Source organism: Artibeus jamaicensis, unplaced genomic scaffold, assembly GCF_021234435.1.
Source record: "Artibeus jamaicensis isolate MK-2021 breed Jamaican fruit bat unplaced genomic scaffold, CSHL_Jam_final contig_402, whole genome shotgun sequence".
Taxonomy (NCBI): domain Eukaryota; kingdom Metazoa; phylum Chordata; class Mammalia; order Chiroptera; family Phyllostomidae; genus Artibeus; species Artibeus jamaicensis.
This window is the reverse complement of record NW_026521818.1, coordinates 15,052,252-15,078,891: the sequence shown is the minus strand read 5'-3', so window position 1 is coordinate 15,078,891 and position 26,640 is coordinate 15,052,252. Positions and strand designations below refer to the sequence as shown.

Genomic DNA, 26,640 nt, shown 5'->3' with positions numbered 1-26,640 from the left:
TGTCCCTCTGTCCCTCTGTCCCTCTGTCCCTCTGCCCAGCTCTCCTCAATTCCTCTCCCACCCCAATTGCTCCTGATATACCCTTCCACCCCCCTGCCTAAAGTGATCCAGATACAGGAATAAATTGTGTATTTCGGTGGCTTAACTAAAGTTTTATGTTCTTATTCATAATTGTAAAAGCCAGTGAACCGAAAACTTCCCATTTACGAAGAGAGACTGAGAGATTAATTGTGAGGAGGAATAAAAGAGAGAGAGAGAGAGAGAGAGAGGGAGGAAGGGAGGGAGGGAGGGAATAATACTGTTTTCTGAGAAAGTAGAAGTTGTTTTATATCTAGCTGCTTATGTTTGTCTCTGTTTTTTTTTTTTCCACAGGTCCATACTAAGAAAAAGCGCTGCACCCCTGCCTATGCCAATCAGGAGGTTTTAGGGACACAGAGCACCCACGGCAGGACCAGAACGCAGGGCACAGAGACGGATGCAGGAGCTCCCTCCGTGGTGGGCCAGGGCCAGGAGGCCAGGAGCCAGGGAGAGCCCTGGAGCTGGAGCTGGGTCCACACTGAGATGGCACACAGCCCAGCCTCCCAGAGTCGGAGACTGCCCGTTATACACCGCTCTGGGCAGCCGGCAGAGTCCACGGGTCTGCCACATTCTCTAAATCATGACAGAACAGTGCTGCAGGACAAAGGTCGACAGTACACGTGGTTATGTGGGACGGACAGTAACTGCAGCCCCAGGCGGCTGCGGTTTGTCTACAAAATTCACAACCCTTCACCGTGGAAATTATTTTCAGCAAAGTATTTCATAATCAGATAAATGTTAAGGCTCTTACAGCAAAGTCCACGAAGCTACCGCCACACACCTTTTATTTACTGCGTGCTTTCTCTATGTCAGGCCCTGTACATATATAAGTGCGGGTACAGATATTTCTGTCGCTATATATTCATAATTGTATTTAATCCTCCAAATAGCCACATGATGTAGCTATATAATCCCCACTCTACATGAGAGGAATCTGGAGCTTAGCACACTGACTGAATTGCTCAAAGTCAAACATACCAAGTTGGAAAGACTGAGTTTAAACAGATTTTTTTTTTTTGATGCTGAAGCCTGTGCTGTGAGGCCGAGGTTCTTAGCTTCTCAAACTTTCACACTCATGCGTTTCCTCTGGGGATCTTGTGAGAATGAAGACTAAATCCAGTAGGTCTGGGATGGGGCCAGAGAGTCTAAATTTCTAACAAGCTCCCACCACTGCCCATCCACAGTCCATATTTTGAGTAGCAAGGCGCTAAATAAAGTACTCCATGCAACTGATCCCATACTTACAGCTGTGACTTCTAGAAAAGTTGAGACTACTGCCAGCAATACATTTCTGAAGAGGTAACTAGTTTAAATGTAAAAACAAGCAATATGTTTTAGAGCTATTAAACTGTGCAGGGAATTTGTTTTTCTTAATTCGGAAAACACAACGCTATAACCTCAAACCAAGTTTTAATGAAATAAAACGAATCTCCAGTTTTTCTGCAGACAGCCCCACTGTCTTCAGCCAGAGGAGTCTCTCCCATGTCCTATGCCCAAACCAGACGCGTCCTGTGTTTCCACAAGGAAACCATCAGAATCTATTAAAATTACTGCACCCTGATAGCTGCAGGGACATGACAAATCGCAGGCCAAGAGTCAGATACCACAGAATGTGTTTCAGGGCTTTGGGGGCAGGCCCATTTGCAACCAAATGATATTTGTGTGAGGCTGGCACACTCAGTGCATGACAAACTGATGCAATTTCAGCGCTGTCTGTGGGCCAGGGGAGATTTCTCTGATGCTGCTGGTGGCTGGTTTACAGAATTGTGCAGAGTTCCCAGATTTGAATCACTTGGGGCTTGAAAGGGCTTCACTTGACAAGCTACAAATAATTACACTCTACTCTTTCCATTGTACTCTATTATTTTGCCCCCCTTATCTCCAGGATTTGAGCTTTTGTGAACAAGCAAGGTCGGCTTCTATTTTGACCACAACACAACAAAACATTGTTCTTTTCTGATATGATAAATATAACAAGGCCCTGCAGACTGAACATTTTTATCAGGCCCATTTTCCACTCTTACAGGCAAAAGTCAACTTCGGGCTCAGTCAGAAGGATGAGCTGGACATGAGCGAGTGGTCCCGCACCCTCACTTAGGGAGGCGCTCCAGCCATCTGGTTATTGTAGAAGCTCATTTGAAAAATGGGACATTGACTGGCAGAGAAAGGGCACGTGCACGGTAGCTTTTGCAAGGTTCCTACTCCCCTTGTTTCCAGCTCCATCCTAACAGCCTCTTCATTCAGACATGCCTAATAAAAAGTTTTTAACTTGGATGCAGTCGGAAACAAGCTGCTGTATGGCGTACCTCTCAGAAACACCAGAGAAATACCAGAAATAAAAGTTTGCTCTTCTGTTCGTAGAAGATTTTAAGGAATATATCACCCATCCTAAGGTGTCTTCTAAGAATAATATATTAATGACTGCTCCACACATTTTAATTTAGTAAGTGCAAAACTTTATCTGTGTTTTCATATTTTCCTAAAGAAAGACACAGACTTGAAGGAGGCAATTTTTTTTTGTTTAAACTCCAACCTCAAATAACATTTCACAAAGTTTTAGTCGCTTGAGAACATTTTTAAAAAAATTATAATGATGATTAACACGAACTGAAAGTAATCTAAATTCTTCCTTTAACATGTATTTGTCGAGCCTTCAGTGTGGGTCAACCCTCCACATTTATTTCTGCAACAACTCTATAATGTAAATGGAGATTCTATATAATAAAATTTGAGATTGCTACCCTCATTTTAGAGACCAGGAAACTAGGCACAGAAAGGAAAAGCAACTCTCTCAGTAGTTCACAACTAGTAAGTGTCGCTCAGAAATGAGCCCAAAGAGTGCCTTGAGTCCCCTGGAACACTGCTCCGGCTCCTTCAGGCCCAGCGGACCACAAACACACTGCACTTCTTCTGAGCCCACGGAGAGCACTCATGGCAACAGCCAGGCAAACAGCGGTGACGCCAAGTGCTCGACAGTAGCCAAAGAAGCTGAACCTTGAGATTTCATCTCCCCAAAAAGGATCCCTTTATTTCTTTATCACTACACCTTTTGCCGTAAATCGGACCCCCCCTTTCCTCTCAGTCTGCCCGGTCCAGGATTGTGCCCCTCTCCACTGGCCACTCTTGGGCATTTGAAAGGTGGCTAGTCCTAGTGGAGGTGCGTCCTCTGAGTGTAAAATACACGCCCGATTTCAAAGAATTACAAGAGAAGTAATATAAAATACCTCAGTAATGTTTACCTTGTTGACATGTTGAAATAGTATTTTGGATTTTACTGTAATTCATTTCAAGTGCTGCTTTTTACTTGTTTAAACACGGCTAGTAGAGAAGTTTAAGCCCTGATGTGGCTTGCATCATCATGTTTCTAGGGGGCAATGCCACTCGAAACCACCGCCTACTCCAGGCTTTGTGTGGCTGAATCACCAGCACAAGTCTGTAGCTGGAGGCTGCAGCAGCACGGCCTACAGCAGCTGGCCCCCAGGAAGCTCCACCCCCTTACGCTCTCTCCTTTCAAAACCCTCCGCCCTCACACCACTGCCTCTTTCCCTGGACTTTGAAACATTCCTGGTCTGTGTTCTGATTTAGAAAAAGCCTTTACCTGACCCGGCTTTCCTTCCTGCTGCTCTGATCTCTCCCTTCTTTCATAGTCAAAGCATCTGGGCCAGCCCACACCCATTCCTCCTCACTCCCTGTCCAACTTCCTTAATTCAGTGCCATCTGACTTCCATTCCCTTCCCACCCCACTGCTCCTCAAAGGCTCTCACCATCTCCACAGGCGCTTTCTCCACCCTGTGCTCCCAATCTCTCTGCCCTCTTCGGAACGCCGCTGCCCCCACGCACCACCACCACACAGTGGGCCTCGCCTACCCACATGCTTCAACTGAACCGAACACCAACCAGGTTCCTAGAAGAAACGGACTTACTGAGTTCTGTGAACAAAAAAAGAGGCAACGCCTACCTCCCCACCCCATTCTTTCACCCTGATCCCTAGAAGGATGCCCTTTCATTATCTAGGATTTCTCTTTCCCAAGGCACATGTGGCTCAGGGCAGCTGGCTGCTCACGGGTCCTCCCTGACCGGCCATCCGCATGCTTGCTGTACGGTCCCCTCTCCCTGACTTTCCTCTCCAGGAAAAGCCAGAATCAGCCTGAGCCTCAAGCATCACCCGAACAGAGTCCCTCCAGCCACATGTGGCAGCCAGCTTTCAGAGCACGCCCTGGGGGCTCCCATGGGAAACCATCATTTCTTGGCTTCTAGGCTTGAAGATGAGGGAGTAAGAAGAAAACTCTCGGGAGTAAGAAGAAAAGTGAACCACTGTCCAGTCCAGACTTTCATCCTGGTCACTTCTTCATCCCCTTAGCATAGCCTGGGCTGTAGCAACAGTCCCAGAGATGATTCCAATCAACCCCCATGGGAAACCCTCTGTATACTAAGCCAAGTTCAATCAACATGACTTCTCCATTTTCAGGTCCCTCTGCTGTTCAGAAACATGCTCTGCTGCCCTGTTGATTTCTGCACAAAGTTATTGGGGTTCAGAGTTTCTGATCTCACCCTTCCCTGATGCCGGTGATGGACATTCTCTCCACAGCACCTCTCCACCCAAAGCAGCTCAGATGTTCCACCTGCCAGAATGTGCCCTCCTCTCCCCACTCCCTGTCAGGGTGCAACAGACTCTGACCCCTTCAACACTGGCCGCTGCCCACCCTCCAGGAGCAGAAAAAGCCGGTTTTCCACAGGGCCCCTCAGCAACCTGGCCTCACTCCATGCATCCAGAACACTTCCACGCTCTGCTTGCCTGCACACTAGACACTGTTCTCTTCCTGTCTCCCACCAACTAATGTTTGTTTACACTCTTTTATTTTTTTTTGGGGGGGGGGTTAGTTCTCTCACAAAGCCCTATCCTGATTAGCCAAATCCTACTTAGGTTTCAAAATGCACCTTATGCACAATTTCTCACAGCAAGTATTCCAGGTACTTTACTCCTCACTGATCTCATTCTCAAAATCTCCACTCATACCACTTGCTATTTTGCTATGTTTTACCATAGAGCATTCACTATTGCCTTGTAGTTATTCCATTGGCTGGTGTCAAGCTAAACTGCAACCCCCGAGGGCGCGATCATGCCTTAGAGTTGTCAGTTGCCCGGAGCTGGCACCAACTGGGCATTAGAAGACTTGGTTAACTAGTTACATTGATTAATTATGCTACCTTATAATAGACAAATCCTTTCTTTTGTATGCTAGACTAAGAGCAAAGAGGTTAAATGACACTGCTATTTATAATCTCCATTTACTTTTTATGGAACTATCCCTTAAAATGAATTTACAATGTTACCATCATATTAACTAAGCAAGTGATCAGTGCAAAACATACTGAGGGGCTTTCACAGACTAACATGTCTTCATCTTTATAAACTGACACTATCATATACAGCCAGTAAAAATGGATGTCTCTCTAACATAAGTAAATGTTGTTTAAAAAAACAACTTCCAAATCTAAAAAAATGGTAAAGATTTTACAATTCAAATTTTTACTCTTTCAAAATGACATGACAATAGCCAACGTACAGTGGCCCCCACCCACATGTATTTAAGAACAGCCTGTATATCCCCTGAAGAAAGCCGTGGAAGTGTTTATAAAGCTTAGACACAAGATGGTCCACAGGCAACTCTGGAGGAAGCTCAAGTCCCACAGCCGTCACCACACAGTGGGGCACCCCTGTGTGGACCTATGGCAGCCGGAGGAAGCAGAAGCTGGACGAGTCAATCAGGGGTGTTTAAATTCACCTTTCCTATAATCTAATATTTAAAAAAACATACATACAAAGTTTTAAATCATTTTTAGCCATTGTTATTTTTTTGTTATTTATTGATTTTTGAGGGAGAGAAGGAGAGAGACCAATTTGTGGTTCCACTTATTTTTGCATTCCCTGGTTGATTCTCGTCTGTGCCCTGACCAGGGATCAGATGTGCAACTTGCCGAATCAGAATGACGCTCCAACCAACTGTGCTACCCAGTGAGGGACATACCATTACTATTCAGTGAGCCAGTTACTGGCACTTCCACATCTATTTCCTTATGTCAAAAGTGTTTCCTATATTGTGACTCAACACATTACTGGATGTTTAAGTGTAAGAAACACCTCCTTGAATGATCAGAACTCATTGTCCCAAGGACTATGAGCCCTTTGCCCTGAATTTCCGTTTTAAGTTCCTCTCCAGCATTAATCACAATTCTGGGAAACTCTTTGGTTGCCTAAATTAACCCCCAGTGAACTGGATACATGTTTCAGATGTTACTTCCAAATCCCTTGCATGTCCAGGAATGTCCCCATCGTCACTAGCATGACTGTCCCCATCCCCCACCACGACCCCTCAGGCAGAAGCAAGGCCAGAGACTCTGGGACCCAAACGGGTGAAGGGAGATGCGGTCCCCGAGGCTGCTGGCTGGCACCCTGGTCTAGTCAAGAATAGCTCTGCACAGGGGAAAGGCCTCTCAGAGCACCAGAATCACAGCAGGCTTCTCCGTAACCTCCGGAGCAGAACCGGTGTGCCCCTCCCTTCCTCCTGTGTGGTGTAAACCCAAGAAACTTGGGGTCCCTGGGTGGGTGGCACTGAGTAGCAGAGGGCAGCTGCCCGGGCCAGGGGTTAGAGATGGCACAACAACGGCAGGACGAGTGCCCGGCAATAAAGAGAACCGGCTGTGCTCCTGCTTCTTAGAGCTAAGAAAACAACAGCAACTTTTTTTTTCAGTACATTCCTTACACTGCACTAGGTGCTTTTCATTTATTATCTCAACTACATTTTCATCCTCACAACTCTTGGGGCAAGCATCCTCCCACCTGACAAAGGAGGAGACAGGGGCGTGAGCAGGCACGTCCAGGTGAGAACCCAGGTCCGGCATGCCTTCCGGCCAGACGCTGTCGGCCTGGCGGCACTTCCTCTAGACCGCACACGCCTCGTGCAAATGATGGCAAAGTCTCTGGAAGTGAATATTTGCCTGGGCAATCCATAAGCAGGGACTCTTTCCCCACGAAAGGGAAGCTTGAACACATGGGCTCTCTGGAGCCCTGGGTCTTCTTCTTTCATGGCGCTATATTTTTTATTTGTTAAAACCACATCATGAATCTGTTTAGATAGAGTGTGTCTACTGGACACAAGAAACAATTCTATACAGCTCGTAAATGAAATAAACACAGGTCAAACTCTAATTCACCTTCAAGATCCCCAAACCCATTTGCTATACTGAAAGTCCTATCAAAAGTTTATTTAAAAGGTATGATTTATGTTGTTTCTGTTTTGCGTGAGTGGAAAACTGAAGGAACAAGAGAGGAATTCCTGGTAACGACTGTACTCACATCAGAAATCCTACAACAGCCCAACTCAGGGAACTCTCTACATAAATCTGATATAAAGATTTAAATTTTTAGAAACAAATGCCAACACTAACTACATGCTATAGGGCTTTGTTAAGGGCTTTGCACCTATTATTCCATTTGCTTAAAACGATCCCTACTGGTTATGAAGCAGTTACTATTATCCCCACTTAAGGGGACCAAGGCTCAGAGTGTTTAAGTCACTAGCCCACTAAACAAAACATATGGTTAGGAAGTGACCAGGTACCATCAACTCCAAAGTCTACTATTCTATTGCGTTGCTACTTCCCTTCTCAAAGAACATCCTCCCAAAGAGGTCACACTGACAAGATCAACATAACCCTCGCTTCTGCCTGACTCATAAAACACGCTAACACTGGTCAGCACCCAAGGGCTTCCCATCAATTTTCCTTCTTACCTGATTTCAGCCCTTGAACGTTCCCACCGTGCCTCCCTAACCTGTTAGACAACAACGAAACCTGCTGAGGGACCCTTTCCCAGCTGCCTTCCTGTCTTTCATATCGGCTTTTGGACTGTGTTTTATGCCTGGCCCTCAGAGGGACTGAACCAAGGTTGTGAAGGCAGAGAGAGGCCCGAAAGCAGCAGCACACTTACTGAGCTGACTGTAATCTGAGGCAGACACCCTGGCAGTCATTTCACATGCATTAGATCACTTAATCTTGGCAGCGACCTTATGCGTCAGGTACTATAGGCATTTTAAAGATAAGGAAGCTGCGGTTAAGAGTTTATTCATATTAAAGCTTGCTAACACAACCACATTTATGTGTTTGGCTCTCCATGAAGCAATACAGGATTAGTTGACTATACAGCTCTTGTGCATGTATGCTCTGTTCACAAACAGGAAGAATCACGATGAGAGGGAAATCTGGAGTCTCTTGAGGGTCCTGGAAAGAAAACTGCTGAAGGTGATGGCATCCCCAGGGCCCAGCACACTGCAGAACATCCAGAACTACTGCTGGAATTAAATATTGGGGCTGATAAAATTGCGCCCCATGCCCCCACATTGCCACCTGCACAGCACCCAGTGTGGGGACGTGCTCCCAGCAAATCACATAAATTCCGAGCTAAACTTTCAATTAAAAGACTCCAGCCAAGCACTTAGAATTCTGAGCTCCATAGAGCTCAGAGAAAGATGAGCTCCACAGAACTTTCTAGGCCCAAAATACACGGAAGGGGCATATGTTGGCTATAGCAACGGCTTCAAAAACACCACCCTGGGTAAAATGAGCCGTTCAAGCTGGCCTCCTCCTACCGCAGTTAAACCCAAATACTGATGAGTCAGGAGTCAAAGTTCCACTTCTGCTCAGAGCAAAACACACACAGATGGGTCTGGGTGGGAACTGGCCCCATCCCCAGTGCCAGGCTGTATACTGGGGTGCTAAGCTGGAGGTACCTCAAATGGAGAAAACCCCCACAGCTATCACTGGGGGGTGAGGGAAGGGGAGCAAGGCCATGGAGGGCTGCTTTGCCTATCTGAAGACCTTGGCCAGTGTTTTAATAATGGTAAAAGCTGTGCCTGCACTTGGAGCCAGGGATCTGAGTGTGACTCTAACCCTTGATGCGCTGTAGCTGGAGGGACTTCTTCCTTGGAGGTGGCTTCGGCATGACTTGCCCTAACTAACAATGGCAGCCAAGAAAGGCAGAAGAAACCAGACTATTGGCAGGAGTTACCCACTGTGAGAGGAGTCAGAGTTTGGGTTACAGAGGAAGATCAGCGCGGGGATTGAAACCCGGGCACAGCAGCCATGATGGGGCTTTTTACCATTTGGTTTTGGAAGAGAGAGGGGCTCTCTTGACCACGCAGCTTAGAAAGCAGAAAAGCAGGATGCAGCAGCTGTGTGGGACTCCTCCCCACGCAGCTGGGGAAGGAGAAGCCTCTTGACCAGGCAGCAGCAGTGCAGGGTCTCGTCCAGCCCGTGTGCAAGAATGCAGAATGCCTCCTGGCCCACCATGAGGGTGCAGTATGGGTTTAAGAAGAGGAGCCCAGCCAAGCTATGGACCTCTGTTTACTTTCCTGAGATATGACACCCCTGACTGGCCTGGTTTGGCAAGGGGAGACAGTGCTGTGTGGTGTTTGTGGATGTTTTATAGGGACTTTGGGATTTCACAGTGACCTTCCACCATTATTCTGAACCTGTAGAACTTTTGAATAAATAGCTCCTTTCCTTTTTACCAAATTCTGGCATTGACAGCCATGGTTCTTATCGGCAGCGGGCAAAAAGAGCCATAGAGTAACAAGACCCCCAGGGCAAGGGGGTTTCTGTAACAGCTAGTGCCATACACTATTTACAAATTTAGGCTCAGTTTTCCGGCCTCTTCTCAAAAGACCGCCTCTCATTTGAAGAAAGCAAGAAACCAATTCAAGGTTCTGCCTGAGAACACTGTTAGGAACCTAAAGCAAACAAAAACAACTGGAATTGCATCTAAGCTCCCTGATCTACGGAGAGCAGTTGTCAACAATGGGCTGTTTAACCACGTGACCACGGTTCTCCACTTGTTCTCGGATGGGAGGTGACCAGGTCACTTTAGGCAACATTCTCCAACTGGAAAACACTGCCAGGATTTCCGACAGTGCTTCCAAGAAGAATTCGTTTAGAGCAGTGAATTAAATATTAAATTGTTCACAAGTGAGAAAAAACAAAAACCATTCTGGATAAAAGGAAGGTGAAATATATGATATAACCCCTACTGGCAAAAAAATTTGATGAGAAGTATTAGAAGTAACAACGCCCCATATGAGGAAGTTCTTCCTATGGGCTCAGTCCTTACACTGGATCCTTGGGAGAAACTGAGGTAGGCACTTTAGGGAAAAGAGGCTCAAGGAAATTTGTGACTTGTACAAGTTTCGAAAGCAAGAATGTGGAAGCAAGTCTGTCTGGAAATGTGTGACTTGCACAAGCTCCAAAGCTTAGTTCTGACACTCCCTAGAACTTCCTCAAATAGGCTGAGGTCAGAACAGCTTTCTTAAGTTCATTTGGTTATGGACCCAAAGACTCCAGTGTGGTCTCAGTGCTTAGTCTTAGGTGCTCTTTTTGCTGAATCAAAATGTACACCAACCCTTTAAAGCTTTAAAACAAAGCTGAGACCTCTACCTTCATAATAAATATCCACTCCATAGGACACCTTTTTCTAAACAGGGTAAGCCACCTGCTCCGTAGTTTGCAGGCTTAGCTACAAATTAAAATCACCTGGAGAATTTTTAAACCATACCAAAGCCCGAGCCCTGATTACAGTAGGATCTCAGGGGACAGAGTCTGACAATCTGTACTTTTAATCGCTCCCAAGAACCACTGATGTGTTGGGGCAAATGACCTCCACAAATATCTTGCAGACATCTTTAGTTCAGTTCTCAACTTTGACTGCTTATTAAAAACACCCAGCGACCTTTTAAAAATTCTGATGCTCAATTCAGACCCTGCACCATCAGGCTCGCTAAGGGTGGGACGCAGGTGACTCCAATGTGCAGCCCTGCCTGAGCACCACATAAAGCTTCAGTGGCCACTTATTTGCACTAGAAGCCCAAGCCTTCATGTGGACAGTTGCAATGGGCTGTCCAACGGCAGCAACATCCCATCGACAATTAGTGTTGTTCTCATACTTCCTGCCTTCTCCCGTAGGGAGAAGCACCAGGCACCCGAAGTCAGTGCTGACACCCCAGTCTTTCCATTTGTCAGTCACTTCTTACGTGGCACGCCCGTTTACCAGAAAGGCTACATGACCCTCCTCGCTGTCCTTCAGAATCATTCCCACTACTGAATGATTCATCTCATATGCATAGGCAACGTTTGTCATCCTCTCATCACTTTCAATTTTATTATCTCCACTTCCTTTTTCTTATTGGCTCTTTCAGCACTGCCGCTTCTTTTGCCCTTGTGAACAATAGGGGGGCGATGCTATTTTGGGCATGTGAGACTCAAGCATGAAGCTACAGGCTAAGGAACCACGTGTGGCTGAAACTAAACGGACATCATGGGGGGGTCTTCACTGGGAGCGGGTAGAGCTGGTGTCCTTTCCCTCTGGAAGGTGGCTCTGTTTACACGGATAACGGTTCACACGGAAAGTTTCAAAGTTTCAAAGTAGCTCTGTGCTAACTTTGGGCTACATGCAGCTCCAAAGCTCAGCAGGTCTCCCAGATACCCAAAGCACGCTTTGTGATTGACGGCAAAGGTCTTCATGGCTGAGAAAGATAAAAACCTTTATATACTGCAGTTCTAAGCTTCTTGCCTGAGAACTTCTTACACGGGGCACCAGTAAGAAAAATTCTGGGCTGAAAGCAAAATGCCTTTTATCCAATAAGTTTAATATAAAAAAGGAGCAGCATTCGCTTCAAAGATATTCCCTCAAAGGGCAAATCAGATGTTGATTAAAGCTTCCCTAAGACATATACTACTCTGGACTACTAATGAGTGACTGACAAATTTAATCTACACCTTCACCCTGCAAACCCCCTCCTTCCATACACATCATCGAAGGAAAAGTGCAGAGCACTAAGAAAATGCGTTTGTTAGATAAAGTACTTTCTGTACTAGGTAAGACTTTGTTCATTACTTTGCTCTTCTCAATGCTATCTCAGATGATTTCTGCAAAGCCATCAACCTAAAAACCCACGGACAATGAATTCAGAGTCTATAATGGAAAAAAGTAGATCTGATTTCCATACAAATTATAAGATAAAATGTAGCAATAATTTACTCCAATAATTTTTATGGAAAAGATCAAGAGTATTGACTTTTAAAATAAGGTCTCTGCTAATGTCCTAAATTCATTTCGATCCTTTTCCTAATAATTGGTACTTGAGAAGGAATTTTAGGATAATATTTAAAAGTTAATTAAAAACAGTGTAAGCATTCACGTCAGTCAAGTGTGACCTCTGCTCTACAGAGCATTGAAATGCATATCACCTTGACCTGGAACATAGCCATGTAAAAAATTTTGGTCAATATAAATCAAATGTACACTAATTTATTCAGCAGGTTTCCTGGTATCTGAATCAACATTAGAAATCTAACCAGTATTTGTTATTCTGTTATTGACAAAAGGAAGCATATTTAAATGATAACAAGTACTCATGGGTGTCATTTGGAAGTTAAATTGTTCCCCAAGGACGGCCTCCATAAACATCTACATTTAAAGGTCATTTACCACCAAATTATGAACAACTGTTGCATTTATTAGCACAGGTTCAATAGTTTGGAAGCTGCAGCCATCAATTTTTACTGACAATGAGATCTAATTGTTCACTAATAATAAACAAGGAAAACAAACCTCTCCTATCAACTTTTGTCCCCTGCCCTATAGTCACCGGTTAAAACCAGAGGCAAACTCTACACCCAGAGTGCAGAGTAAGGGTGTACCCAAAGAAAGAACCTTCCCACTGCAGGAAGGACTAAACATAGTTTAAAATAAACATCAAAAAATACATAAAAGTCTGTTTTGTATGTAGTGTTCATCCGAGCTAAAACAAAACGGAGAAAGATACTACCATGATTATTTATGAATAACATGTGTATGTCACTTTTAGAAGGAAGTGTGATGGCTGACGTTACCACGGAGTGCCCAGATATTTGAAGACATATTACAGGTGTTTTTACGAGGGCATTTTTTGGTATGAGGTTAATATCTAAACCTGCAAACAGGAAAGCAGATGGCCCTCCATAATAGATGGTCCTTTCTTGGATTTTGCAGGCATTCCTCTGGCCCCTTTCCTGAGTGACCTGCAGAGCTGCTAGTTTTGAGTTGGGCCCAGAACACGAGAGGGCTCTGCCAAAGGTCCGGACCACTGCACAAGCTGCTCCGCCACCGGGACCAGCAGACCCATCGGAGGTGCTTGACCTGGCAGCACCAGACAGGGATGCTGTGTGGAGCCCTTGGCAGACCCTATGGGTGAGTCACACTGCAGGTCATTAAGATAGGGGTCAAAGCTCAACACCCCCTGTGAACAGCTACACTCATTTTGAGAAACACCTCAGCCTGCTACTGAAAACTTGGGAGATTAAGTATGGCTTAAAAGGAGATGTACATGGTTGCCAAGTTGACAAAGGGTAGATTTGTGATGGCTAATTTTATGTGTCAATTTGATTGGGACACAGGATACCCAGGTATTTGGTCCAACCTTTCAAATTAAGCATGTCCAAAAACAAGACTCCTGGTTTTCCCTGCAAAATCTGCTCTACCCAAATCCTTCCACATTTTAGTCAACAGTGCCACCGTTCTTCCGTTTGCTCACGCTAAAAACCTTGGCGGCATCTTGATCCTCGTTTTATTCAAACTCCAAACCCAATCCTTTGGCGAATCCTCCTGGTTCCCTAACCCAAAGGTACCCACAATCCAACAATCTCCCCCACTTGTACTCACAGAGCCGCTCCAAGAGTCCTCATCTCTTAACCTGGGATGCCACAACAGCTTCCTAACAGGTCTCTCTACCTCCCCCCGCTCTCCCAGTCAACTGTCCACATTAAAATGAGCCCGATCCCTTTTAGAATACAGCTCATATAACCAACAGGTATAGGCAAAAAAAAAACCCCACCTGTTTTCTTTGCAACTGTGACCTCAGCACCCAAAATGCCTCACACAGGGCTGGTAACCAGTCAAGACTTACTGAATCACGGCCCTCTTCCACTTCCCCCGTCAGAGTAAAAGCCTTATTTATTACTTCCCCTCAGACCCACTCAGCGAGCCCTCCCCACCCACCACGCCACCTCACCTGATCAGCCCCACAGTACTATTGAGAAACAGAGTGAGGAAATAAAACAGACTCACTGTGGTCAAGCTCCTAAATTAACTTCAAGTGGGCTGAAGCTTCAGGAAACGCTGACTCTTGTGTTACCTAACTCTGAAAACTTACACTTTTGAACTTCCAGTCTTGTGTCAAAACCTGGCATCAGTGTGTTGTGCATTAACGCCTGGACGTACATCACACCTTCAGCAACCATCCGAATGACCTTAAGAAAATGTTCCACTGTATGGACCACTGGACATCTGGCAAATACCTCCTTTCTGTATCAAAAACATACTGGGCTCGTTCCCATCTCATCCCTTGATCCCTCTGCCTTGTACACTCATTCCCTAGATAACCTTGCAACTGGCCACCTCACCTCCTGCAGGTCTCTGTTTGATGTCACTTGCCAGGGAGGGCTTCTCTGATAACCCCTCAGCCCTCTGTATCCCCCTCCCTGGTTTACTTTACTCAGTAGCACTCACCACTCTCTGAGGTACTATTGTGACTTAGTTATCATGTTTACTTCTGCACCCTCCCAACCGTCTAACTAGAATGTAAGCTCCTAGCAGAGACTTCTGACTGACACTTTTTGATGTTAGAGACTTCTGACGGTTTTGTTCACTGTGTTCACTGCCCTATCCCCAACAGGCTAATGATTACTTAGTGCCTACTACATAGTAGGTAGTCGGTAACATTTGCTAAATAAGTGAATGATTTGTTTCCATTTTGTCTTGATATTATAAGTATGCCACAAATGAACAACTTTGTGTATATCTTGGTGCATTTGTGGATAGAGAGCACAAGGTGTAATGGTTGGGTCAAAGGATTGGTACTTTATTTAATAAATATTTCCAAACCTCCCTCCAAAATGGATCTTCCAAGTTACAGTCTCACCCACAGTGTGTTAGAGATTCTGGTCCCCCTCACCTCCATTCCCATCAGTACTGACTTTTATCAATCTTTTTCATTTAGCCTAGTAAATAGAAATTCTTGTTTTCAACTTTGCCTTTCTTTAATTATGAGTGAGGCTGACTATCATTTCACATATGATCATCGGCACCTCTAATGTCTTCCTCCTCTCGAAAACAAACAAGCCAAGAACCACTCTAATTACTTTGTAGCACTTCCAGGACAAAATCTCAGCTGTGTACTTACAGTCCCACTAAACTGCTCAGCCTGAACTTCAAACTCCAGCCTCAGCCCTAACACCCACCCCTCCTTACCAACTATGTGTATTTATTACCCCTTCCCATGCTCTTCCTTGAACATGAAGGGACCTTCCCTTTCTCAATCTGACGGACTTCCACTCATCCTTTCATGCCAGCTACCCCGGGGGCCCACACCACCAGCGCAGTGCCTTGGACAGGCGGGGCGCACGGTAAATAATCGAAAGAATAAAGTTTGCTCTGTGCCCTTAATGGAATTCTAAAGATAAGATAAATTTCCAATGGCAAGGTGGAGAGAAGGGTGATGACATAGAAGAAGAAGATGTTTATAGCTTCTAAAACAATTTCTAGATTCTTCAATTCATCTAAATTCAAAGAAATAGGAAAAGGCAGTTGGTAAGACTCAATTCACATACTGGTTCTTCCTTAGAAAAAAAATAACTGTAGTATGAAAAACCTCAATAATCTACCTTTTAAATAAAAATCAACAAGAACAGCATATTTCAGATATTCACCCACCCCTTACCCCCACCCCACCCCCACCCCCAAATGCAACTAGAAGGGGACACCAGCCAGCTGACACTCTTCAAATATCCCCAATCTAGTCATCGGAATTTACCAGCAACCCACGTGGGATCTACAGATACCACTGCTCACCTGTCGGATTGACAAAAATCTAAAAGCTTATTAACAACACACTCAATGGGCAAATTTGAGAGGAAAAACACACTCTCACACACTGCTGAGAATGCAAAGCACACAATTCCTATAGAAGGGGATTTGACAATACCTTGAAAAATTAAATATGCATTTACCTTTGATCCAGTAACCCACTGCTGGGAATCCACTGTGAACATACACTGCCCAAAACACGAACACAAGGACATGCAAGGCTAGTGAGCGCAGCTAACAGTGGCGCACAACCGAGCTCCGGCCCAGAACGCGGCATCTTTGTGTGCGCCCCTGTGTAGTGATTGCCAGGACACACTGTCAGTCTTTTTTTATAAAGCAGGTGGAAGAAAATGTTTTAATGTACCACTATTTAGGAAAAGGGGCCCAAATATATTTGAAATGGAAGAACATATCATCACTTTTTTCTTGTTTCTTGGTTGTCAAATGGTCTTAAACTGAAATATTTTCCTTTGTAGTTTTCAACTAGCGGGGTGTTCCACTGCACCATGTTGATGTCACCTGGGATGTCATTGAGCGCAGGCATCAACGTCACACCCCACAGACTGGGCTGTCCCCAGGATCTCTTCAATGGCTCCAGACTTCTCTGGCTACAGATCAGGGATGCACTGGCTAGGCAATACTGACAATCTCCTCAGTAGGGATATTTCCACTGTGCTTAGTGGTTTTTGCCTCTTCTGCCTTGTGGTGGTTCTTGGAAGGCTGTGATGATCAGGGCAGAGTCGGAAGGCACAACCTCTAAGTGGGGCTGTCTGTTCCGAGTGGTCAGTTCCACTGTCATCTTCCGACCACTCCAATCATTGGTTGCAATGTCATCACCAACCTTTATTGGAGACAGATCCAGGGGCCGATCTTGGGGGCCAGGGCAGACCCGGCACCTGAGTTCCCCACTGGTGCACCTCAGGTAGACTTTGATCTCATCAGGGTCATACTTCAGCAGCACAGTAGAGGCAGCTAGTGTTGGATGAACCAAGTGAAGAAAGTCACACCTAAGCCTCCTCTGGGCCAAAAGCCGAGAGCAACCACGACTTTTTAAATGGTCGTCCAAGGGAGGGGAAGAAAATAGGATGAAAGGGACATGAACAGAAGCTAGATTTCTTTTTTTATTTTTTTTATTTTTTAAAAAACAATTTTATTGAAGTATAACATTGTTTTGGTTTTCTAGGGCTGCCATAACAAAATACCACAGAGTGGATATCTTAAAACAACAGAAATACATTGTCTCACAGTTCCAGATGCTAGAAGTCTGAAATGAAGATGGTGCAGGGCCATGCCCCCCTTGAAACCTAAAAGGAATTTTTCCCGAATCTTCCTAGCAGAAGCTAGATTTCTGCAGGTAAACATGTTACAGGATATATTACTTTACAGTTTTAAAACAAAATTTTAAAAATCCCTAAGAATAAAATATAAACTAAAGCGGGGAGGCTAGTTAGTGTTATAAGTAGGGAAGAACCAAGGCAAGTAACTTTAAAACACAGTCATCTGCACATTCTTAGTAGGAGAAAACTAAGAACAAAGAATTTGTTAAAAAAATATTTTAAGTTGTATTCAGCAATCATGTTGTTAACAGTAGTACTGGTATTATAATTAAGACTTGGGACTTTCAGTCAAAACAGTGGGGTAGGGAGATATAGTTCGACTCTTTGCACGACCATATCAAAATTACAACTAAAATATAGAATCACCATCACTCAGAAGGGTCAGAAATGAAGTTGTATGGAAGTCTGACAACTACAAAATCAAGTTGAATGGAAGTCCAATAAGCCTGGAATTAAAGAAACCACATCCATCCAAACTGGTAGGAGGGGCAAAGACACGGAACAGGTTGGTCCTACACCCATGTGTGTGTGTATAAAAATTTGGGAGGGTAACTCAGGAGTGAGGAGTCCCAGCCCCACAACAGGCACCCCCAGACCAGGGTTCCAGTGCTAAGAAGGTAAGTCCCACAACTTCTGGTTGCAAAAACCAGCAGAAATTGAGTCGGTGGAAAAACTGCTGGACCCCCAAGCAGTTCCTCTTAAAGAACCCACACATGAACTCACCTACTCAGACTCACTCCCTCTGAGCTCCAGCAGCAGGGTAGCAGCTTGAAAGGCACCAGTGCCATACTGGGAGAAACTGAAGTGTCTGGCATCAAGGTGAGCAGAGGCCATTGTCCCTTTGCTGAACACTCCCCTCACAAAGCCGCAAGCTGGTACCTTGTCTGAGACTCTATCAACCTGGCTCACACTATTTGACCCTCCTTGAAGTTCTCTGGAGACTCTGCCCCAACCAACTCATGGACCCACCCAAGCTGCTTTTCCATATGAATGCATGGTCTTGGCTTATGCTTCACTACTTCCTAAATCCTACCAAACAAGCAACAGCTGGCTTCAGTGAGCTCCAGGCTCTGCACTAGCACCAGCCAGTTTAGATTCACAGTTTGGCTCCTCCTGGGAATCTGTAAGCCCAGCACAAGTTAGCAGCTATCTCAGATTGCTTTGTTTCTTAAGCAGGGCCCAGGCAAAGCACAGGTGGGGGCTGCCCTTGGAAACCCCAGGACCAGCATATCCAGTGGACGGCTACAGACCACGTCAGAACACTGCCACCATGCTCCTGTACAGCTGATCCTCCACACAGGGTGGAAGCTTGTGGTCAGTGGTCATAGCCAGTCCTTGCAGCTGACAGGCCTGATTAAATACCTCCCACTGATCTGTCAACAACCACCAGGGCTCAACTACAAGAGGAGGGTGTACTCAGCCCACCTAAAGGGTGCATCTCAAGTACCCACCTCGGGTGATAGGGGAGGCTATGCCACTGGACCCTACAGGACACCTACTACATGAAGCCACAATACCAAGACATGGACTCAAAGTAGCTCTACCTAATACACAGAAACAAACACAGGGAGTCTGCCAAAATGAGGAGAAAAAGGAACATGTCCTAAATGAAAGAATGGATCAAAACTCCAGAAAAAGAGCTAAATGATACAGAGATAAGCAATCTATCAGATGCAGAGTTCAAAACAATGGTTATAAGGATGTTCAAGGAACTTAGTGAGGACCTCAGCAGCATAGAAAAGACCCAGTCAGAAATGAAGGTACACTAACTGAAATAAAGTAACAATTTACAGGGAAACAATAGTAGAGTGAATGAACCTGAGGATAAATTCAATGATTTGGAACATAAGGAAGCAAAAAACCACCAAACAGAACAAAAAGAAAAAAGAATTAAAAAAATGAGGATAGTATAAGGAGCCTTTGTGACAAGTTTAAGAGGTCCAACATTTGCATAAAATGGATGCCAGAAGAAGAGAAAGAGCAAGAAATTGGAAATCTCTGTCAAAAAATAGGGAAAGACACACCTTGTGCTCAGATCATGGGCTCTAAACATCACTTTCCACCAAAAGCAAACGGAGATCTTTGGAGAAGAAGCAAATTCCAAAACTGGTGTGAAAAAGGTAAAAGATGGATGGAGAATATCTTGTTATAGTAGAAAGCAAGTAAGTTATGAAAGTTTCTCCATGGCCTTTATAGTACTATATCCTAATCACGTATTTGAGTGTATTATCCTTTATGATCTTGAAGGGAAAAAAACATATGTAGTAAATAAGGCTAAAAATCTGAACCTGAACTGATATATATATAATTTGAAAGTTGTAATAAGGTCATTTGGTTATAGGTAATTGTAACTTCTGAAGTATTCAAAGTTTTTGCAAAAAGTGTATTTTACATGGCATAAATATTTCTGGACTTCGGTTTATATTATTAGTTCACATTAAAGAGCTTTAAAAAAATCAAACTTCAAGGCAGTCTCTACTTGAAATAATAAGACACAACCTGGAACATAGCTAGAGACACCATTCCTTTCGGTTTGCAAGGATAATCTTATTTCATTTCCAAACCACCCTATAAGGTAGGCGTGAATTTTCTCCCCTTTTACAGGTGAGGAAAACAAGACACAGGGAGAGTAAGGAGCTTGCCCAAAGTCAGACTTTGGGCCAAATGCTGGAAGCGAGATTTCAATGCTGACTGCAGGAGTTCACAGCCTGTGCCTCTCACCTGAGGCTGTCTCAGCTTCTGTCATAAACTGGTGGTGTATTTTAAATGGGCTTTTGCCAACTGGCAAAACTTACCAGGGGAACATCTGAAATGAACAATATTTGATGTGATCTATAAAGGTTCATTTCTAAAAACATGCTTGCCTCACTTTCAAGACAGTGTGCTATTGTACAATTTGGACTACTAATTTAGCATCACATCAAAGCAGAGGAAACGATGCAATGTGGTATCTTGGATCAGATCCTGGAACAGAATGAGGACATTAGTGGGAAAAGTGGTGAAGTCCAAGTCAAGTCTGGAGTTCAGTTAATTGTAATGTACCAACGCTCATTTCCTTGTTTTGACTATATAACTCTCACCACCAACCATGCAATTTTTCTGCAAATCTAAAATTATTTCAAAGATAAAAGTTTATATAGATAAATTAAACAGAAAAAACTACCGAGGAAAGATTAAAATGTATTTCTAGGTCAATGAAAATAAACTTACTTCTGTTCCCAAATTTCTAAGCACCAATCATATTTGCAAAATTTAATCCTCTTGTACATATAGGATCCAGCACAAATAATGCCTTTTTATTACAAAATTGTAAGCATGTAATTCTGTTACATAACAATTTCACACTCAAGCACAGCATATGATTTTAGGTGAAATGTTCAAATTAAGACTATAAATTATTACACCCATATTACTACCCTACCAACCACACTCAAGCAGGTGTTATTTCTGCCGGACCCCTGCATTTTGATTTTTAAGGGAATGTAGCGCTCTTTCAATGTTCAAGAATATTTTCAAGCTGTAGTTCTTGTCCTTACATGCCACAAGTAACATATCTTGCACACGCTTGATTTAATCACTCAAGTATTTAATGTTCGCCTATGCTGTGTGCTCACCACAAGGAAGGCAGTGTGCCAGCTTTGTCCTTGCTACACAAAGGGCCCTTCATCACAGTTGATGCATATAATGGGTGACTGAAGGCTGCTGTTGTGGACATCGTGCTCCCGCCGTCCTTCTGACCTTCTCCCACTGTGGTGTCTACAGAGTTATGTGGTGGGAATGACTGACCTCATTCCCAGCTCCATATGCCCTCTATTTTAACTTTCTCTGGTTAACCTATCCTTGCCATGGTGATTGGTTCAGGTAGCCCTGGCCTCAGCCAATCAGCACCCAGGATTCCTCTGGTAAGAGGAGTAGTTGAGAAACCACCTGGGGTAATGAGACTGAGAGAGATGTATTTGCTCAGAGCTTCTGGGGAAATAAATGTCCTCACCCTCTCTTCTTCTAGATCAGCAGCCTCCAACGTTTTTGGCATCAGGGACCCATTTCTTGGAAGACAATTTTTTCATGGACCAGGGGCAGAGTCGGGGGGATGTTTCAGGATAATTCAAATGCATTACATTTATTGTGTACTTTCTTTCTATACAACTTACCACATTCTAGGGTTAGCATGTGGGCTTACCAAAACTGTGACTGAGACAAGTGTGCAGTATGGGAAAGAGGCGTGGATGGAAATGGTAAATAAAATAATGGGCAGGCCACATGCCGACTAAAATAAGTGTTGGATTCTGGCTTAAAGCCTGCCACCAGATGCAGCTGTCCAATTGAAGTGCAGTAATTCACTTCCACTATAAAGCCTGCCACCAGATGCAGCTTCATTGTCACTTGCCACTCACTGATAGGGTTTTGATATGAGTCTGCAGGCAATTGATTTATTATGGTCTCTGTGCAGTCAAACCTCTCTGCTAATGATAATCTGTATTTGCAGCGGCTTCCTAGTGCATCACTGCCTCAGCCTATCGGGCAGTAGATTCTCATAAGGATCTCGGTCTCTCTGACTCCACCTTGTTCAAGCCTGAGTAGTTCCCACAACCTTCAGGCTAATGGCTCCTGCTTTAGACATGCTAATCACTAGAAGAATTCTATTTGGAACCTGAGTTCTTACCAAATAAGCCCCTCCCATTTCCCCTTTCATTGATATAAAAGAAGCCTGAACTCCAGACTTTGTTAAGATGGATTTTAGGCTTAGGCCTCCCACCTTCTTGGTCTGTACCTCCTCAGTCAATAAACCTTTCCTTACTCCAAGCTTAGACATTCTGAGTTTTAGTCTTTTGAAGCATCTGGCACACAGACGATGGATGAGTAACAATATAAAGGTGTTGCTAATTTTGTGGTAAAATTTCATTTTGCTTATGTTTAAGAAGTCTTTCCCTGTCAGAGAGCCATAGCAAAATATTTACAGGTGAAATTATATCTTGGATTTGCTTGAAAATATTCCAGAATTTTAAAAAAAGGAAGAATGAGGAGTGGCAAATAAAAGTTGTGAAATATTGAAGGTAAGAAATGGTAAACAGTGGTTCACTATATTGTTCCATTTTTCTATTTTAACCCATAAAATATTAAAATGATAATGATCCCTGCCTATTTCTCAATATTATAATCATGTATATATAAAACTGCCTTCTTTATTAAAAAGAATGATACATCAAGTAAGTAATCAGTGAGAGTCCAGACCTCAAGAAAAATATATTTGCTTAAGCACAACACAGTCAATCAGAGTTAAAATGGAGTTGGGAAACCCTCTAATTCAATGACTTAATTTTTACCACTAGGAAAAATGATACCTAATATATTCAATGTATTCTAATACAATCAAATGATATCTAATATATTCAAACCAATATATCTAATATATTGGTCACTTAAGCAGTAATTCTAGTTTTGTTGTCTTTCCCAACAATGTATCTGAAAAATGAAAACATCAGCCTATCCTGGTACCCAGGACCCGCTTACCCTCGTGACTAATGGATGGTTCTCCATCCTTACCTAACAAGAACATTCAGCTACACATATTAGATGCTATACTAATAGTTCTTTGCTCATGCAAGTTCTAGGTTTTACCTTCAGTTCTCCCTGTTCGTCAGTCCACATGTTCTTCCTGGGAATAACATCAACTTTTATGCTTTTCCATCTTTTATGCTGAATGACCCCCTAGAACCAATTTCCAGCCTTATATATCCCAAACCCCAAAATCAAATAGCATCACCTGCCACAAAAAACTCAACAGGTCCCCAAATAAAATCCCCCTTGCTTCAGCTCTTATTTGGTCACTGACACTTGCACACATGGGAATCACCCTGCTGTCTCGCATCTGGTCACCTCGTCCTGGGGATTCTTGTAGTCACCTCCTTTCCTCTCTACGTTGCCTTAGTTCAGGCTGCCATCCTCTTCTTTCTGAAGTTTTGCAAAGTTCTCTTAAGTGATTAATGCTTTATGGTCATCTTTCTAACTGCAAAGCTCATCATGTTACTTCCTTAAAACTCTCTAGTGACTTCCTGCTGTCTGACGGTGAAGTCCATCCTTTTTTGTAACTCTCTGGGCTAGTCAGCACCTTTCTGTCAGGAATTACTCTCCTCTTCTGGTTTTCTTCTCCTGTCAGAACACTCAACCATTCATTGTTTATTCAGCAGCCAGGTACTGAATTCTTACTCTGTGATAGCTATGTACTAGGGACAGCAGTGGGGACTACATGTCCTAGCCTCATGGAGCTTACAGCCTACCAGGAAAACAGATATTAGAGAAATAAGCTGGGGCGGGGGGGGGGGACTTGGTGGGTAGAGAATAACCTCCCTGTGAAGTAATATTTGAGCACATCTGCATTTTGTTACAGTATACTCTCCTGCTTCTTTCTAAACTAAAATGATTTAGATATTGCCCTTGTTTGAAGAGAACCTGGTAGTGTGCAATGCCTTTTCTGAGGCATTTCCGAAAGAGATTCTGCCCTGCACTTCCTCTTTGTAGAATTCACGATCCCAGCAAAAAACTCATCAGATTTCTAGTCAGCACTCCTAAGCACCTCCCATTCCCATCCCCCAGCACAACGCCCTCGGCCCAGGAGAACTGCCCTTTCCCTCCTCCAGACTCGTGACATCATTCATTCTATCCCCTCCCTACCCAAACCCCTGCCTACCTACAAAAGTATTCCTAATTAAAAACTCCTGAGAGGATGACTGAATCCTCTCTATGCAAATGCAAGGTTCCCAATAGGCTGTCACCAAAACCAGTAATACGTGGACAGGTTAAAATACTTCTCTGCCAAATTAGTGTAACTGGTGTTTAGCAAGTTGAGTGAACGAGAAGTGGATAAAATAATCCTTTCAGGCTGTCTTCTGAAATCTTCTCCAAAGCCCAAATTTTCCTAGGTCTCCCCAGCCGGAGGCATTTCTCCCTCCATGCCTACATTCATTGGGAAATCAACCACCTACTGTTTACTTACTAAACTTGTAACCCAAAGGTCCCAGGCCTGGTCTCCGCCCTCCCCGCCCACTCCACTGCGGAGAGCGGGCCCTGTTTTTTTTTTTTTTTTTTTTTCTCTGTGCTTACAGTTCTAGGTATGGAACAGGTGCTCGATAAAGAACCCGATTTAGCCATTTATGGCACAGAACTAGAAAAACTTTGGAAACAATCTAAAAGCTACACACGTGTTACTAATAAATAGCTACAAATGGTATTTAAAAAATTAACATATCCAACTGAATGAAACCTACAGAACTTGGAAGCCACATCCACCCGCCGCGAAGCCACTACTATCTGGGCAGAGGGAGCAGCTGTGCCAGAAAGGAACGCAGCCCAGCCCAGGCTCCAGGGGCCGGGCGACGGGAGAACGGCAAGTGCCGTGTCCTGGGACTCGACTCCCGGGGCTGCGGATCCGAGACCGCGAGCTGGGCAGGGAAGGAGAACGGTCGGAACCCGGACACCCCCCGGCACCAGCAGCCCTGGCGCCCCGGCGCCCCGGAGGGGGTGCCCGTTTCCTTGACAACCGCGCCGGGGCGCAGCCCTTCCTCCGGGCCGGGGGAGGGGAGGGAGCGAAGGGACCCCGAGCAGGGGCGACGGCGGCCTGAGGGGCACCTGCGGGGCTCAGCAGCCTCGGGTCCGCATCTCGGGGCGCGCGCCTACCGTGTATCCCCGCTCCAGGTCGCTCTCCTCGTAGCGAAAGGACGGGATGTAGACCTCCATGGCCAGCTGCGGCCGGCGGAGGCCAAGCCGGGACTGGCTCTCAGCCGCCGCCCCTCCCCCGGCCCCGCCGCCCCGCCTCCTTTCCTGGCGCCTGCGGGACCCAGCGGCTGCGCCGCGCTGACCCAGGTCTGCTGCGGCTCCCACGCGGCTCTCTGGGAGGGCCGGCGCTGGACCCGGGCGACTGGGAGCGGAGGGTGAGGGGCTCCGATCGCCTGGGTTCCAGGCCTAAAAAGGCGGAGACCAGCTGGGCCCGGAGGAGGCGAGGCCTGAAACCTGTGAGTCTGCAGAAAAAGGGTGTGCGCGCCGCCGCGCTGGGTGCCTTGGACAGGGCCCCACCCGGGCGTTTCTTGCCCTTCGGGCGTGTGCGGGTTCGCCACTTGGTAGACACTACCCTCAACAGATTGCAAGACCTCGAGGAATAGAAGAGCATTGGAGGTTCTTGATTTTGTTTTGGTTGGTTGGTTTAATTTATTTATTTTTAGAGAGAGAGGGAGAGAAACATCGACTTGTTGTTGAACTTATTTACGCATTCACGGGTTGGTTCTTGCAAGTGCCCTGACGAGGGGTGGAGCCCCCAACCTGGGCGTATTGGGTCAGCGCGCCAAGCAACTGAGCGACCCAGCCAGGGCTGGTTGAATTTTCACTTTAACTCTCTGCTGGCTTTAGCAGTGCACCCTCCAACTTTTCACAAAACGTCCCTGTTTCCCTACGGCTCCAAGGTCAACATCTCGTTCTGAGTTATAGCCATCATACCTGGGAATGGTATCATACAGATCCTGAGACAAAGGCTTGTGCTGCTCGCTCCAATTCTAAAATGCAGCCTCTAAGCAACTGTACAGGGCTTCTTAACTACAAGACTAAACAGAAGATGCCAAAAGGTGGGGGGCGGAGGGAGGGAGTGGTGTGGCTGAATCTGCCCGGAGGGTCAGAATCTAATAACCTGAAAGTATCTAAAAGATGAAGTGTTCCAGTTAAGGAAACTTGATAATCAAGTTATCTGTTTAAGCTCGGTGTATCTTCTTTAGCCTAGAGCACGTGGTGGAACACAGATCTGAAGGTGATTCATGGGTCACTGAGAAGTGTCTTCACCAGTGGAGCTCTTGAACTTCAGGCAAACAATTGCACCTAACTCTGGTTGCATTTGAAGCCGGGAAGCATTTCAGTTAGGGAAACTGAAGTTTATGATGAGCCCCTAAGCCATAGAAAAAAAGAATAATCAGGCCCTTTGCTTTAAAAAAGCCTGATGTTTGCCCTGGCTGTTGTAGCTCAGTGGATTGAGCACAGGCCTGCGAACCAGAGTATAGCGGTTCCATCCCCAGTCAGGGCACATGCCTGGGTTGCAGGCCAGTTCCCAGCAGGGGACACACGAAAGGCAACCATACATTGGTATTTCTCTCCCTCTCCTTCCCTTCCCCTCTAAAGATAAATAAATAAAGTCTTTAAAAAATAAAAAAGCCTGATGCAACACTTTCTACATTAGCCTCATTAGAAAACCCATCCCCCCCATTCACACACTTGGAATTTCAGAATGTGTCTGCC

General features: G+C 44.9%; 1 protein-coding gene across 1 annotated transcript in view; it reads right to left on the bottom strand.

The window, feature by feature from the left end:
- SNX24 (sorting nexin 24) overlaps window positions 1-25,170 on the bottom strand; it is a 139,475-nt gene extending 114,305 nt beyond the window's left edge. Inside the window, exon 1 of the mRNA XM_037165538.2 lies at window positions 25,042-25,170. Coding sequence (XP_037021433.1) covers window positions 25,042-25,101 — 60 coding nt within the window. The 5' untranslated portion in view covers window positions 25,102-25,170. The remainder of the gene's footprint in view (window positions 1-25,041) is intronic.
- Between the last annotated feature and the right edge of the window lie 1,470 nt (window positions 25,171-26,640).